The sequence below is a fragment of the Prionailurus viverrinus genome, chromosome B3, assembly GCF_022837055.1.
Source record: "Prionailurus viverrinus isolate Anna chromosome B3, UM_Priviv_1.0, whole genome shotgun sequence".
NCBI lineage: Eukaryota > Metazoa > Chordata > Mammalia > Carnivora > Felidae > Prionailurus > Prionailurus viverrinus.
In genome coordinates, this window is record NC_062566.1 from 86006592 (window position 1) to 86022602 (window position 16011).

Here is a 16011-nt window from a genome sequence, read left to right on the forward strand (position 1 = left end):
ATATTTCAAAAATAGCACATAATTTACAGAATTGTAATAATCTGTTGGTTTCTTTGTTTTCCCTTTTGATTTTAAATCCCACAAGGCCATGAATGGTATATTTTTTTATCCTGGTGTCAATTGTAGCCTGCAATACAGAGTAGATATTTTATACTTGTTTGTTAAGTAAACAAATGAGTAAATTGCTTCTGTACTGCAATTTGCATCAAAGGATTATTCCAGTGGGAATGTGGACATTAGTGAAATGATTGGATGCTAACACTACATTTTGTATCTTTTCTTACAGGCTCTTAAATCTGATCTACAATGGAAAAATTTCTTTTTTATCTGTTTTTCATTGGCATAGCAGTGAGAGCTCAGATCTGTCCAAAGCGTTGTGTCTGTCAGATTTTGTCTCCTAATCTCGCAACCCTTTGTGCCAAGAAAGGGCTTTTATTTGTTCCACCAAACATCGACAGAAGAACTGTGGAGCTGCGGTTGGCAGACAATTTTGTTACAAATATTAAAAGGAAAGATTTTGCCAATATGACCAGCTTGGTGGACCTGACTCTATCCAGGAATACAATAAGTTTTATCACACCTCATGCTTTTGCTGACTTGCGAAATTTGAGGGCATTGCATTTGAATAGCAACAGATTGACTAAAATTACAAACGATATGTTCAGTGGGCTTTCCAATCTCCATCATTTGATACTGAACAACAATCAGCTGACTTTAATCTCTTCTACAGCATTTGATGATGTCTTTGCCCTTGAGGAGCTGGACCTGTCCTACAATAATTTAGAAACGATTCCTTGGGATGCAGTTGAAAAGATGGTTAGCTTGCACACTCTTAGTTTGGATCATAATATGATTGATAATATTCCCAAAGGGACTTTCTCCCACTTGCACAAGATGACTCGGCTTGATGTAACATCAAACAAATTGCAGAAGCTACCACCTGATCCTCTCTTTCAGCGAGCTCAGGTACTAGCAACCTCAGGAATAATCAGCCCATCAACTTTTGCATTAAGTTTCGGTGGAAACCCTTTGCATTGCAATTGTGAATTGTTGTGGTTGAGACGTCTGTCCAGAGAAGATGACCTAGAGACTTGTGCTTCTCCAGCACTTTTAACTGGCCGCTATTTTTGGTCAATTCCTGAGGAAGAGTTTTTATGTGAACCTCCTCTCATTACTCGTCATACGCATGAGATGAGAGTGCTGGAAGGTCAAAGGGCAACCCTGAGGTGCAAAGCCAGGGGGGACCCTGAACCTGCAATTCACTGGATTTCTCCTGAAGGGAAGCTTATTTCAAATGCAACAAGATCTCTGGTGTATGATAACGGAACACTTGATATTCTTATCACGACTGTGAAGGATACAGGTGCTTTTACCTGCATTGCTTCCAATCCTGCTGGGGAAGCAACACAAACAGTGGATCTTCATATAATTAAGCTCCCTCACTTACTCAACAGTACAAACCATATCCACGAGCCTGATCCTGGTTCTTCAGATATCTCAACTTCTACGAAGTCAGGTTCTAATGCAAGCAGTAGTAATGGTGATCCTAAAATGAGTCAAGATAAAATTGTAGTAGCAGAAGCGACATCATCCACGGCACTACTTAAATTTAATTTTCAAAGAAATATTCCTGGAATACGTATGTTCCAAATCCAGTATAATGGTACTTATGATGACACCCTTGTTTACAGGTAAGAAAAATTAACCAGATTTTTGTACTTACCGTGCACTCAATGTAGGGCTTGTTAATGTGCTACTGATTTGTTTTTTTAATTGGCAGTGCTACCCTGTGTTGTGATTACAGCACTCCGTTGTTTAAAGTGTGTAATATAAGGTTTGTGAAAGGTGATCACCTGTGGGGCAATATTTTGAATGGTGTTATTTTTAGAGTTCAAATTTATATTTAATATGATGCTTACTTACTTTCTTTCCCCTCATCTAAGAGATGTGACTATCAGAGAGAGAACAAGACTGATTTATTTTACAAATTCAAAAACATACCAGAACTTACACATCCACATGAGTGTTCTTTCCTTCAAGGAAGTCACGTTGGGAGGCTATACCATTACCCCAATGATGCTGGCATTGCTCAAAGCACTTTTGGAATTATCTTTAGAACCTTCGTCATACTATTTTGAATATCCTCAGTGGTGGCAAATCTTCGTCTTTTGAGGGTGAATTTGAATTTTGGAAACAAGCAAAAGCCATTTGGAGCCAAGTCTTATGAATAAGGTGGGTGATCAAGATGGGTATTGCCATTTTTGGTCAAAAATAGGATGTAACTATAAAATAATGAGACTGATTTTTTTGGGTGATTGAATAATGTGCATGTGTATTGTTTCATGTACACTGGTTCTTAAGACAGTTCCAAAGAGAGTTTATCAATATTTTGAGCAGTGAAAGTGTCACTAGAGTTAAATATGTAATCTCCTCATAACAACTTTGATAGAGAATTTGCATCTGACTATAGGCTTTCTGGTATGTTTTTCTAAAGTTCAGCCTCATTGATTTATAGTCACATCTTGTCCAGTTTTCAGTTGGAAATATACATTTTTACCTCTTCATAAATTTCACTCATGATAGACTATTATTACTCCTAGGACACGATGCAAAATCATGGTTTTGAAATATACATATATATGTATCTTCTACATATATGTATATATCTTCAAGCTTTTCTGAAATGAGATCAGCTCAATTCTTACATACTCAGATGAACTCTTGAAGATAATTTGATTTTCATTCATGTATGGAAATGAGAGAACTTTTTTTTTTTTAAATGAACATGGACTGGTAGAAAAAAACAACACTGGCCCAGCTAGCCATATGATCAATTCTAGGCAAAGTTCTACATGGCTGAGTTTTAATTTCCCCATCTTTAAAAGCAAGAGATTAAAGTAAATGGTTTCTAAAATCCTTCTCATCACTAAATGTATGGTCATGTAGACTATGATGCATGCATAAAATAGTTTGTCCTTCTTATACTCAGCTCTTTACCTAGGCTATCCATTATGTATCCCTTTGTCAAAGAAGAGTGTACATCTCTGTCCCTCACCTTCCTGTAGCTAATATATATATTAACTTGCTTCTATCTATCATCTATCTATCTATCTATCTATCTCTATATATCTATGTATCTATCTATTGCATATATATAGATATATGCAATATGTCAGTTTCTAGTTTCCAAATTCTAATATTTTAATCCTACCATGACAAGTAAATTCTATGTGACCTTCAGAAAGTTGCTTGAATTTCATGACTGCAAAGCTTGTCATGAATAAAATAGTAATGATGCCTACCTCATACAATCATTGTAAGAATAAAATTATGGTGTTCCAGAAAAAAAAGAATAAAAAGAATAAAATTATGGTGTAAATAATGTGCTTAGTAATGCCTGGTATTTATCATGCACTTACTAAATAATAGTGATTTTAATCAGAAATAAATACTCTGGCCTAAAAGTTGCCTGGTTCATTAGAACACATTGTCTAGGTTGTATAACAGATTACTATTGCCAAGTTTTAAAATTTTCTAAAAAATTTTTTCGGAGAAAATACATAGTTTCAAGCATTTTTTTTTCTAAATGAAATCTCAGTTTAGGTCATATCTGGTTGCTACTAAAAAATGTGGGAAATAAAAGCATCCACAGAAGAGTTTGTGATATAATGAATTTAGAGATGTCTGTAATGTTTATCAAACTTTAGAAACTGTGTTCTGAAGGTAATTTCATCAGCCCACAATGGGCAGAACAAAGGATTTATACTCTGGTCAACAGCATTGCCCTGTTCATGTTTTTAGGATAATATTACTCATACATTTTCATCAACCTCATTTATAGATAAAAACATACTGGGAACCAAGTGTTGAAGACAAAAGAAGAGGGCTGAAATGTGTAAATGAAGTATTTTAATCTTAGTAATTATCTTAGTTATTAAAGATAGATTTACTGGATACCATTCCATAGCAGCTTATAACTGATTTGGAAAATAAATACTCTGAAATGCATTTCCATTCTGGTTTCTAATGTGATTGTCAGTGTTTTCCCTTCCTTCAAATTGGCTTTTAGTCACAGAGGTGTTGTAAGTGCTAAATGGATTTGTTTAGTAGTCAGATAATGTCACAGTCACACCTTTCAAAAGCAATTTGTCATAAATGATTTTTTAGCAGTGGCTTTTATTAGGAGTTCTGCTTTGCCAAGCAATGTAATTAGTAAGCTTGTCAAGGCATGGCACAGGCACCATTAATATAATGCAGAATCCAACAATGAGTCTTAACCATTTTAACTAGGTAAATGTAAGATTAGATCATTTCCCCATATTTCATATCTGTTATAAGTATGCTTATCTTAATGAATCCTGAAATGAAACAGAACTGAAGTCATAACGCCTGTGTGTTTATATGTTTTGTTTCTTATATTAACGCAAATTCCATTGTCCCTCAGAATGATACCTCCCACGAGCAAAACTTTTCTTGTCAATAACCTGGCTGCTGGAACTATGTATGACCTGTGTGTCTTGGCAATATATGATGATGGCATCACTTCGCTCACTGCCACGAGAGTCGTGGGTTGCATCCAGTTTACTACGGAACAAGATTATGTGCGATGCCACTTCATGCAGTCCCAGTTTTTGGGAGGCACCATGATTATTATTATTGGTGGAATAATTGTAGCATCTGTGCTGGTTTTCATCATCATCCTAATGATCCGGTATAAGGTTTGCAACAATAACGGGCAACACAAGGTCACCAAGGTCAGCAATGTCTACTCTCAAACTAATGGGGCTCAAATCCAAGGCTGTAGTGTAACGCTGCCCCAGTCCATGTCCAAACAAGCTGTAGGACATGAAGAGAATGCCCAGTGTTGTAAAGTTGCCAATGACAATGTGATACAATCTTCGGAAACTTGTTCAAGTCAGGACTCCTCTACCACTACCTCTGCTTTGCCTCCTACCTGGACTTCAAGCACTTCTGTGTCCCAGAAGCAGAAAAGAAAGACTGGCACAAAGCCAAGTACCGAACCACAGAATGAAGCTGTCACAAATGTTGAGTCCCAAAACACTAACAGGAACAACTCAACTGCATTGCAGTTAGCTAGTCGACCTCCTGATTCTGTCACAGAGGGGCCCACATCTAAAAGAGCACATTCAAAGCCAAGTAAGTTTCTCACTTTGCCTGCTGAGAGATCCAGAGCAAGGCACAGGTACTCCCTGAATGGAGGAGTAAAGGAATACTATTGTTATATTAACTCACTGAACACACGTGGACTGTGTTCTCAAAGAAGCATGTCTATGAATGCCATGTTAATTCAGTCCCACAGTTCTGATGGGCATAGTGGAAAAACAACTCTTTCAAATTCTGAGTGGATATCGGAAAGCACTGTGTAACCTAGTATTTCTTTTTAATGAAAAAGTGATTTGAAATCTCACATAGGAAATTGGAATTTGAAATTCCAGTTTTGTTTTTCTGATACATGGCTACTAGAGCCAAGATGTATAAACCTTCCAGGTATAGTTTAATACATGAAGGTAACATATATGAAGTAGTTAGGGATAAAACGTGACAGAGCAGCAGTGCCTTCTATTCTAGGGCTGGCTTCCAGGTTCTACAATAGCAGAACACTAAATAAAGGTTATCATCAGACAAAAAATGTCTTGCCTATATAAATAATGATATTTTCTCCACTCTTACAAAGACTCACTCATGGCTGATAAATATTTTTCAATGAGTAGATTGTATATTCTTTTCAAGGACAATGGTGTTTCTTTTCAGGCAGATATTATAAAGAACAACTCTGTGTTGTTACGGTACTTAAAATACTCAATAAGTATATCCAGACAGTGTTAACATAAGTATGCTTCTAAACAACATTCTTGGTTCAGGTGCCTTAATGGTCTTATGGTATTTCTCACCCATGCCATAGCTTTATGCCATAGCCATAGTGGGAAGCAAAAGAAAATGCAATTGATTTTGCATTTATCAAAAAAAATCTAGTTCAGTTTTATGTCACATGCCACAATTTTGTATGCTGCTACCTGGGCATGTGAAGGTGTTTTTGTTCATTCGGTACACATTTGCAGAATGAGTGAATTTTATGTTCTTCTTAATGTAAGTTAAAAAGAGAGACAAAAAAATAAGACTGCCTTATCAAAGGAAGGTTTATGTTTATCACTAAGTAAAATAAAAAATCCTTTTAATGGAATTCTTATTACATTTATAAGCAATATAAAGGCATTGCTCATTAACCAAATGGTGATTTCATTTTTCCCTTCTGCCTATAATTCTCAATTGGAATGTTTCTCTCTTAGAGTAAATGTATTCATTTTAACCTAAACCTGTGATGAAATTTAATTAGATATCATGCAGCTTAGTGCATCATTAAATCATGCAGCTTAATTTATCATTAAAAATGTTTAAATTTAAGGGCACGCAGGTGACTCAGTCAATTAAGTGTCCAACTCTTGGTTTTGGCCTGGGTCATGGTCTCAATGTTTGTGGGATTGAGCCCCATGTTGGGGTCTGTGCTGACAGTGCAGAGCCTGCTTGGAATTCTCTCTCTCCTTCTTTCTCTGCCCCTCCCCACTTTGCTCTGTCACTGTCAGAAATAAACATTTAAAAATTTTTAATTTAGTCAGACAATAATGTTGCTTTTTGATAAATGGCATTCCTGGACATTCACTGAAATCAAGGTCTATAGATAAATGTTCCTATTTACTCATTGAAAGTCTTACATTATATGGCAACTTGATGGTAGTTTTTTAAAGATTGGTAAATGGAGGTTAATATTAAGAGGTTTCTTGATGTTTGAAGTGGGAGGTTGAGAATGATGCTCATGTGAGAACCTTGCACAACAAAAAAAAAATTAGCCATAATATAATAAGATATGCATTTTATTTATATAACGTACTCCATGAGAGTAAGTTAAACACAAAGTTTATTATCTCTTACAAATCATTTTAAACGTTAAAACACAGATAAGGAATGGTAGTCATTAGTTTAATTTCCTTCTACTAGAGGCATATATAAAAATGTCAGTTAATTTTAACTTGACAGAGGCACACCTTAACCATAATTTGTCATGATTACATTCAAAAGCAGGTAAAATTAAAGCAGTTCGAGATTATTCTCCATGCAAGTCTTGAAAGAAATTATCTAATGTGCTAGTACCAACTTAGATGTTTCATAAATGCCTTCTTTGCCCCAGTTCCCTTTCTAATGTTTGCCTTTCACATTTCTAAAGTCTAATCAGCTTTCATGGGTCACTTGTATAGTTCTTTCAGGAATAAATGAGATTACATGTGTAGTCATATTTTGTAAAATCAAAAGCATTACTCAGAGCAAAGTGTATCTCCCACACAATTTCTGTAATCATGCTCTGATCCCAATTTAACATTTCTAATTAACTTCAAATAATTCTTCAAAAGGTGCTGAATGACAAAAGCATATCACTTTTTCTTTTCTTAGTTTTTACCTACATGGTATTAAAAAGTCCAGAATATATAAAGGCTTTCAGACTTAAAAAAATTAATCCCCAAAAAGAAATCTCTGGTATTATGAAGGTTACGGTCAAGGGGACTCTGAAATCATGCATAAAGGCCACAGTGTAACATATCTACTCTAAGCTACTGATTAACTTATTTTATATTTTTCATTTGCCTGTATTTTTTAAAATCAGTTCCCTGCTTATGTTTCAAATGAAACTTTAATTAAATATCTCTTATTTCTTATAAACATTTAGAACTCTATAACATCTAATCATGTGAAATTTATTCTGTTTGACTAAAGCCATTGAAACCATTTAATTTTTATTAGCTTTACAAGACTATTTTCAGGGTGTATTAACCAAATGCTTGAACACTTGTTTTTAGAAGCGTTGAGAAGGCCTTATGTTTCTGCCTTTTCAAAAAGTTTATATTTTGAGAGAACAATGAAAGATTGGCCTATCAAGAGGGTCAAATGTTTTTGTTTGCAACTATATGAAAAACTTTTCCACCAGGGCAATTTCAGTGTGAAGTGACTGAAAAATAAATCGTTGGGATGGTTGGAGGTTACTGAAGGTACCTGGTATAATGTCTGAAACACAGTAGTTACTCGAGTGAATGAATGAATAGATAGATAAATAAATGAATGAATGGGGCCAGAGACGAAGGTGCAGTAATAAGAATTTTGATTATATGCACAATGGAGATTTGTGATCTGGCTATTTTATTACTATAAGCAAGAAATTCTATCTCTTACTATTTTTCTTTCTGTTATTTCTTGCATTTCCCATTTAACCAGCTATACATATGCAATCCAAAGCATATGATTTGCTGTTGTTGATTATGTATAGGTTGTATACATTGATTTTGCTTCTTTGTTCTCAATTACTTTTTTTTTTATTTTTAGCCATTCTACACTGTGATTTCAGGTTGTTCAATATGAAAACTAACAAAAAATGTATTTGCAGATATTTGCTCTAAACATTTCTCTTTAATTATACGTCTTCCTGTGTTGTTTTTTGTTTCTTTTGGATAATTGTCCCCCAATTCAAAAATGCCCCCAACTATTATTAAAGTAGGTCTTTTGATTTAATATATGTAATTTCTGAACATCACAAAAGGATAATGAGGCATCCAAAGCTTCCTCAAAATCCTAAGTGGAAACAAAGTTTGGTTTGATGAATATCATTTATTGTTACACTACAAAAAGATTAGAACAGAGGTGCATTAAATAAATAATTTAAATTAGATACAGTAATACCTTCACGGTGGCTAATTTATTTCCTGAATTATTTTTTAAACTATTAAATGCAGTTACTTAGGTTGAGGTTATAGCAAGTATTTTATGCTTTCAGACAGTTGATTTTAGGAACTCTGTAGATATATTTTACTAAAAATGTTTCAGAATATATGTTGAAAATTATTATAAGCTATTTATAAACATCATAAATCTATTACCTGAATCATACATGCTTTCTCCATAAGAATTGAGAAATTAAAAAAAAATTAAATGTATTCCACTTATCTATAGGAATCTCTTTTTAGCTTTTCTTGAGAAGTGTTTCCTGCTTCAATTTAAAGCACTCTGGAGGTACTTACTTCCAAACTAAATTTTAACTGTTTTATTTGCTTGTATTATTACTAAGGGGAAACTAAATATTTCATTTTTAAAAGTAAAAACCTAGAGCAGTTATCACAAAATCCACAACAATTGCCTCTTAGTTTCTGAATTTTACTATTTCCCCCGTGTTATTCACAATACTAGGCTTAATAATAATCATTTAAATGCCAATAGTCTAAAAAATGTCAAAAACATAAAGTATCTTACTGTGCATAGAATTGAGAAGGTAAATGGGACATTTTTTTCAAGGATTGAAGATCTGAACCCATTTTGTTCTTGGTGTGACAAAATCCTACTTCTATTTTATGATGCTAAGAAAGCAGTATTTACCATATTAAACAGAATGAAGACTACTTACGCTTTCCCTTGCTCAGTCTTCCCTTGTGTTTCAGGAAGCATCCAGTCTTTCTTCTTTAACAATGAATGTGGATGCTTCTGCCTGTGAGTGTTGGTGGCATTTTGGGGAAAGGACTTCGGCACAGAGATAGGCTGGATGGGAAAAGGATTTTTTTCTTATCCTCCTTAGTTGATGATGATAACCATCATCATTATATAATCATTATTATTATCATTACTATTATTGACCTTATAATGTTTGTGAGTTAAGTGTCTGTTGAGTTAAATTTATGGATAAGAAATAGCTTGTTTTTAAAATTTCATACAGAAAAGGAAAATACCCAAAATGTATGACAGGAATTTTGTGATAGTTTCAGAGCTCTGTCTTTTCAGATTACTCAGTCCTTTTCCTCCCATACTAGAAAAGTGTGTGCTGGAACTACAATACATTGAGTTTTGTCAAGTTTTGGGTTGTTTGTTTGCTTGCTTTTTGCAACAAAAACAATCCTTGTCGCAGTACAGAAGATCACTTAATAGAGGAAGAATGGTATAAGTATTACTGTGATGGAGTCATCCTAAAAATGTGGTATTGTCTGAAGTGAGACATATGTAACTGGGAGTCTGTTTAAGTATGAAATTAGCTTATTAAATTATGGTGTTAATGTATTTGCAATTTTATCAAATATTACAAATAGTCCATGTAGCAAGTAGTGTACTATTGTCTTCTGATTTTGTCAACTATTTCAAAGTCAAATTTAGGATCTAAATTTAACCTTGATAAAACACATACACAGTATATACTTATGTATCTAATATATAGATATACTAATATGTATGCTTATCACATTAATCCATTGAAATCAGAATTTTGTGTCCTGCAACATGGATTGTAATTAATGTAGCAAAATTATATTTAAATGGGCTGGCTACCAGAGTACTTATCCCAGAACAACTGCACAAACTATACTTCTTATTTATAAGATTACAATGGAATATAAGCTCTTTAGTAGAAATTTATTTTTCTGAACTTCCTAATGATCTCTACAACTTGTCTAATTTCCTCCACTCTTTTCAAGAAGGTTACTGTTCATGAATTTTAAAAATTAGCAAAATTGTTTTTCAAATATATTCAGAGAAGGTCATAAAGTCCCTTTCATTTTGTGTTTGGAAAGTGGATATACGTTTGATCTTGCCTGAAACATGAACTAGGTAGATATTGTGATTCAGCTCCAGAGTATGTCCAATAAATTATTCAACTAACATGAGGGCTTATGAAATAGATTGTGTTGGCTCTACCATAATGTAATTTACTAAACATTTTTTTCCTGTATAATGTGAACATGTCTTATTATTGTTTTAATGTAAAACCTAATCTCCAGAGGCCATTATAAATTTCTATGAATATTTGTGTTTGAGGTTCTATAAAAAATATTTTGTACTGTTCTCTTCACACTCACCTCTGAACCCTGAAAATAACTTTTTCCTGATTTTTTTCTTATCATTGTGTCACTTCTTAATGACTAGGAGTATTTGTTTAAAAAGAGAACATTTGGAAAGAAATAGAATGTGTGTTATGCAGGGCTATGTAATGGTATTAAACACTTACAGCCAATTGGAACATACATGTGGACATGTAAAGACAGAATGTTTACATATAGACCATTAGTGTTTTACATGACGATAAATGGGTACTTCATAAAACATGATAGTATTTTGGGAGCTATTGAATAATGATTATCATAAATGATTATTTAATAGTCTGCATGTTGAACATGGTGAAGCTATGTTTCCTATTTTGGATTCTCTTCCTTGGTGTATCTTTTATTATTAATCATATGCAACTCTAGCTGAAATGTTAACTTTGAGTAGGGAAAATTGAGTAGAAGCCTGATTCTCTTCTTGAACTCTTTCTGGAAAGTTGCATTACATAATTTCTCACTTTAGCAACTAGGACAATATTTTTAAATTTCTACGTATATATCAGGAAGTAGTCATAGACAATTATAAAGTCAATTGCAATTAGTCCAAGAACTGGTAAGTTAAAAAAAATTAGATAAATCTTTATTAAGAGAAATCTTACCAAGATTTCAGTAAGAAGAGTTTTAGGGTCTGTTTCTTAAAACTTGAATTTGTGTATTTGTTTATGACACTGAAAATTTTATTCCCAGATGCTTTGCTGACTAATGTTGACCAGATTGTCCAGGAAACACAGGTGAGATTTTTGTTACCTGTCTCATAATTCAGCACCTAAGTGGGTATATTCTGTTATAAATAAAATTTTAAATGTTTTTTGCAAGTTTATGTAACTCCTTGAAATTTTCCATTAGAACTTACTCAATGCTCAATGATACAAAGTAAAATTCAGTTTGGTTAAATAGATTTCCAGTTATTAAACTTCGACATATTTCTGGTTAACTGAACATTTCTGATTCATAGTGTAAGAATAAAGGGAATACTAATGTGACTTTGGAGTCACTCTTGTAGTTAGTTATCCATGATATAATGTGCATTTTTACAAATATTTCCCAGTGTGAAGATAGTAACTTATTAAGAATGTATTAACTCCTCTCTTTGACCCCCATATCCTAATTGGAGCTGAAATGATACATTATACCTTACTGACAGTGGATGAACACAACTGTTTCAGGGTTATCTAAAATGAATGAAGCCACTATAAAATGGAGCAAAAGGCTACATATGAAATATTCATGGTATTTCTTTTGTCAGCAACTGATTACTCTTCTGTTTTTTTTTCCATTTGTTTGTGTGTTTGGTTTTTTGTTTTGTTTTTTTTTTTTTCCTTTTTGGAAGTTTCAAATGAGTATTTGATTCCTGCATTTTAATTGGATCAGAATGTGTGCTTCCAGAGTGGAATAGCACTTTAACAATCTGTTCACACAGCTGGAAGCATCAGCCATTTGCTTAAGTTTTGGCACAGAAAAAATATTCTGCTTTTAAAAGTTCTAAAAAAGGCCACTGATTTATTTTCTAGTAGTAAAAATAGGGCCTTGTTTTTGTTTTTGTTTTTTAACATTTTGCATTTAAAAAAGAATAACTTGGGCAATCATTCAGGGTTTCCCCTAATGAATTCGACTCCCAAATCAAACACTTTTTCCTGCATCATCCCTTTAGTGAGTTCAGGATCCCATTCCCAGTTTGCAAAAAATAAACAGATGACACTGGAAACGATCAATAGCAGAGTGTGTGGCACATACTCTGAGTTCTATGTTGTGTCCTCAGCTGACCTGCGTTAAGGTGCGTTGTATCATCAGCACCCTGCAGTTTGCTTTCTCATTCTGAAACTCTCTCCCTCTCTTTCTGCCTCCTTTCCTCACCACCCCTCTCCTCCTCTACCCCTGCCTCTGGCTTCCAAAACTTCATTTATCATGTAACTTTGGACATCTAGCTGTTTTGAAAGAGAATATCTTTAGAAAGGAATTAGAAAGTAGATGGTTAATCTATCAGAAGCACAATCCAGAGGGTGCTGAATGTTATATAAGGATTGGAAGAGTCATTTTTCAATTATGAATTAATTTCCCAAATGTTTACATTTCACAGGACATATTACATAGTATTGTGTTTATTTATTTCACTATGTTATTAGAAGTCAAATTTGGATGAAAGTAATTTCCTCGGGAGTTTGCATATTTCTCTAGATAGTACAGGTTTTGCCAATGAGATAAGTAGGTAAAATTTCCAATAATGACTTTCTTTGTCCTAAAGTAGTTAGTATGAATTATAAAAACATTCAAAAATCTAGAAAAAATGTAAAAGTAAATACATATCTGTTAAACCTACCATACCATTATCTAGTATATAATCTTTCAGTGCTTTGTCATTTCTACGTGAACTGAATTCATGTGTACATATGTGTGGCATGTATTAGATTTATATAATGAATGTGTATATGTGGAATATGTCACTCTTTAAAAAAAATATTCTGAGTCTTTCTTTAGTTCCCTTTATGAAACAAACTGTCCTAGAAACTTTTTTTCTGCTTTGGCTATTTTTTTTTTTTCCTATAAGCGTTACCAAGAAAAACAAATCCACAGGCAAAGAATAATTTTAACAGAATTTACTGGCAATACATTATTCACTCATAAAAAAAAAAGAGAAAAGAAAAGAAAACTCCTTGCTACATTTCTGTTATCAGATTGAAATCACTGTGAGACTGCAGTGTAACTAGTCTTGGTACTTACATGGTAAATGATTTCTGCCATAGCCAGCCTATCATTTCTATAACTGTCAACACATCCAGTGAAGCTCCTTCAAGGAGACTGACCTGTGAGCTTAGTCTGCTCATGGTCTTTCTTGGCTTTCAGCAATAGCTCACCCTGGGTGTGTGGAGTGAGGTAGAGCTGGCAGAGATGTCTGGTGCTCACAGCTTCCCAGCTCTTTTTTGGGGTGGTGGGGGTTGGGGAGGAAGAGAGATGAAGGGATATAAAGTTTTATTTTAAGTTTATATTTCCTGCAGGATGGTAACAAATGCTGTTTACTACCCAAAGGCAAAATTTAATTTAAAATGCTACGTATGTATATATACAGTAAAAGTAAGCAAGAAACAAACAAAAAACACCCTAGAACACATTTTTTGTTTTTAATATAACAAAAATGTTAACCATGGCAACCATATTAAATTAACTATACCACAGTCCCTCATAGAACATCAAACTCTATTAGGAAGGTACATGGATGACAGAAAAGTTTCATCTAGTCAGTGGTTTAGGGGTTCCTCATACTGACATATCTGCTAAGATAATTTTTCCCCAAGGATGAAGAGTTAATACATGTATTTCATTTCCATTAGCAAGAATACACCCTATGCCAAATTTTCCCCTTAAGACCTTTACTGCATATGTATAGAAATAGAGTGAACTTGGAAAATATCTAGTATATGACGTATGATCCTTCTATAATAAAATTTTAGGATTCTAATCACACTAAGACGAATTGACAGCAAAGGGAAGAGGAGTCATTGATAAAACTGGTGATAATTACATGTAAACTGGCACTCACATATAAAGTAATCTTGTGTTTGAAAAGATTGTTATACTTCAGATAAATAGAGTAAAACAATTGATATGCCATGTTTAGAAGTTAAAATAGGAACAATTGACTAGTTGCATTTATAATGAAAATGCCTTAAGTAAACTTTTCTTTAAAAGTATTTGGCAAATTCAGACCAACAAAATATGTCCATTGTGTGTGTGTATCTGTGTGTGTAAGTATGCACAAGAAATTCCCCTAATTCTGCAACTGCTTGCACCAGCCTTTAAGGTAATAGCTTCCTGATTCTAATTAATTTGACTTCTGATTATTCTGCTTAGTATCAATTAAGGTATTTAACCGATTTACACTTTATCATAAAATTCCTGCTACAGATGCAATAACCATGATAAGAGTTCAGTTCTTTTACGGAAAGTATTAAGATATAAATGAATAAAAGTTAGTGATGCTGATTGTCAAGAAACAGTGACATTTTAATACAGGGTTAGGAAAAAAATATGAAATAAGAGCAAAACAGCAAAGCAAATGTATATTTATGATCCAGATATCTTTCCAATGTTATTTCCCAGTAAAAATGACCAATGTAAAATATTTGGTTCTGTAACTTTTCTTTCCTGTGATATTCCCTTCAAATGAAATTTTTAAAAATAAGAATGATAGAACAGGCACATATGCACATATGTAGAAACCATTTAACTATTTTTATAATAATTAAAGCATACTTTTGACATTAATTTGAATGTTACAGTATATAAGAAAAAAATAGAACCCTAATGTCAATAATGACTTCTAGAAATAATTTCCTTCTTGGTTAGATATCCTAACTATACAAGATAAAAATCATTCATAGTTCTTAATTGCATTCTGAATAAGGGTAGTAACAGCATTTTCCCACAATACATTCAAATCAGGACATTTTTTTCTTCTCCTAATATTGGGGTAGCTTTAATTTCCTCTTTTCTTTGTAGTACTGTTAATAAGACTATCTGTCCATAATATTTTGCATGATATCATTTCACTGTTAAATAACGACCATTACCAAAACATCCTGAGCCTATCTCAAATTCATTGTTGTTAGTTCTTGTAAAATTTTAACATAATTATTATAGTCTATTTTGCTTTTTTTCCCTTTGTGATGCTCTTGTAATTTGGTGCTCATATTTAGATCTTTATGGAATCATTGTAAGAGTTTGCCTATTGATAAGTAAAAAGTGTTATTTTTAATATCCTACATATATACGTTTTTATTCAGTTTCATATTATGTCATCATTTCAATAATGGTAGTAACTTCAGGGTAAGCAAATTCAGACCATAGTTTCCAAAACTGCTAATTGTCTAATATTTGAAATGAACAGCTTTTATAAAAGCCATAATTTCGTAGTTTGTTAGTAATGTTTTATGTAATTTGGAAGTGAATCAAAAACTCTTTAAAATATGTAAGCTTATACAATCATTAACTTGATATTAAAATAGATTCTTTATTCTGGAAGAATTATTATTTCTAAATAATTTCTAAAATCAAACTAGTTATACTGCCCACTATTTTTCTTCTAAGTGTATTGTGT

The 16011-nt window shown here is 33.2% G+C and overlaps 1 protein-coding gene across 1 annotated transcript; it reads left to right on the plus strand.

Moving 5' to 3' along the window:
• Positions 1-306: 306 nt before the first annotated feature.
• On the plus strand, positions 307-11677 carry LRFN5 (leucine rich repeat and fibronectin type III domain containing 5). The gene is made up of 3 exons (XM_047863050.1): positions 307-1691; positions 4445-5157; positions 11607-11677. Exons 1-3 carry the CDS (start codon positions 307-309, stop codon positions 11675-11677), a joined length of 2169 nt encoding a protein of 722 aa, XP_047719006.1.
• Positions 11678-16011: the final 4334 nt, after the last annotated feature.

What these genes read in the sequence shown, in the direction of transcription:
- LRFN5 (XM_047863050.1), top strand. Translation starts at nt 307, where the DNA reads ATGGAAAAATTTCTTTTTTATCTGTTTTTCATTGGCATAGCAGTGAGA. An exon ending in GATGACACCCTTGTTTACAG is followed by an intron (nt 1,692 to 4,444) that starts GTAAGAAAAATT and finishes ATTGTCCCTCAG; the next exon opens with AATGATACCTCCCACGAGCA. An exon ending in AAGAGCACATTCAAAGCCAA is followed by an intron (nt 5,158 to 11,606) that starts GTAAGTTTCTCA and finishes TTTTATTCCCAG; the next exon opens with ATGCTTTGCTGACTAATGTT.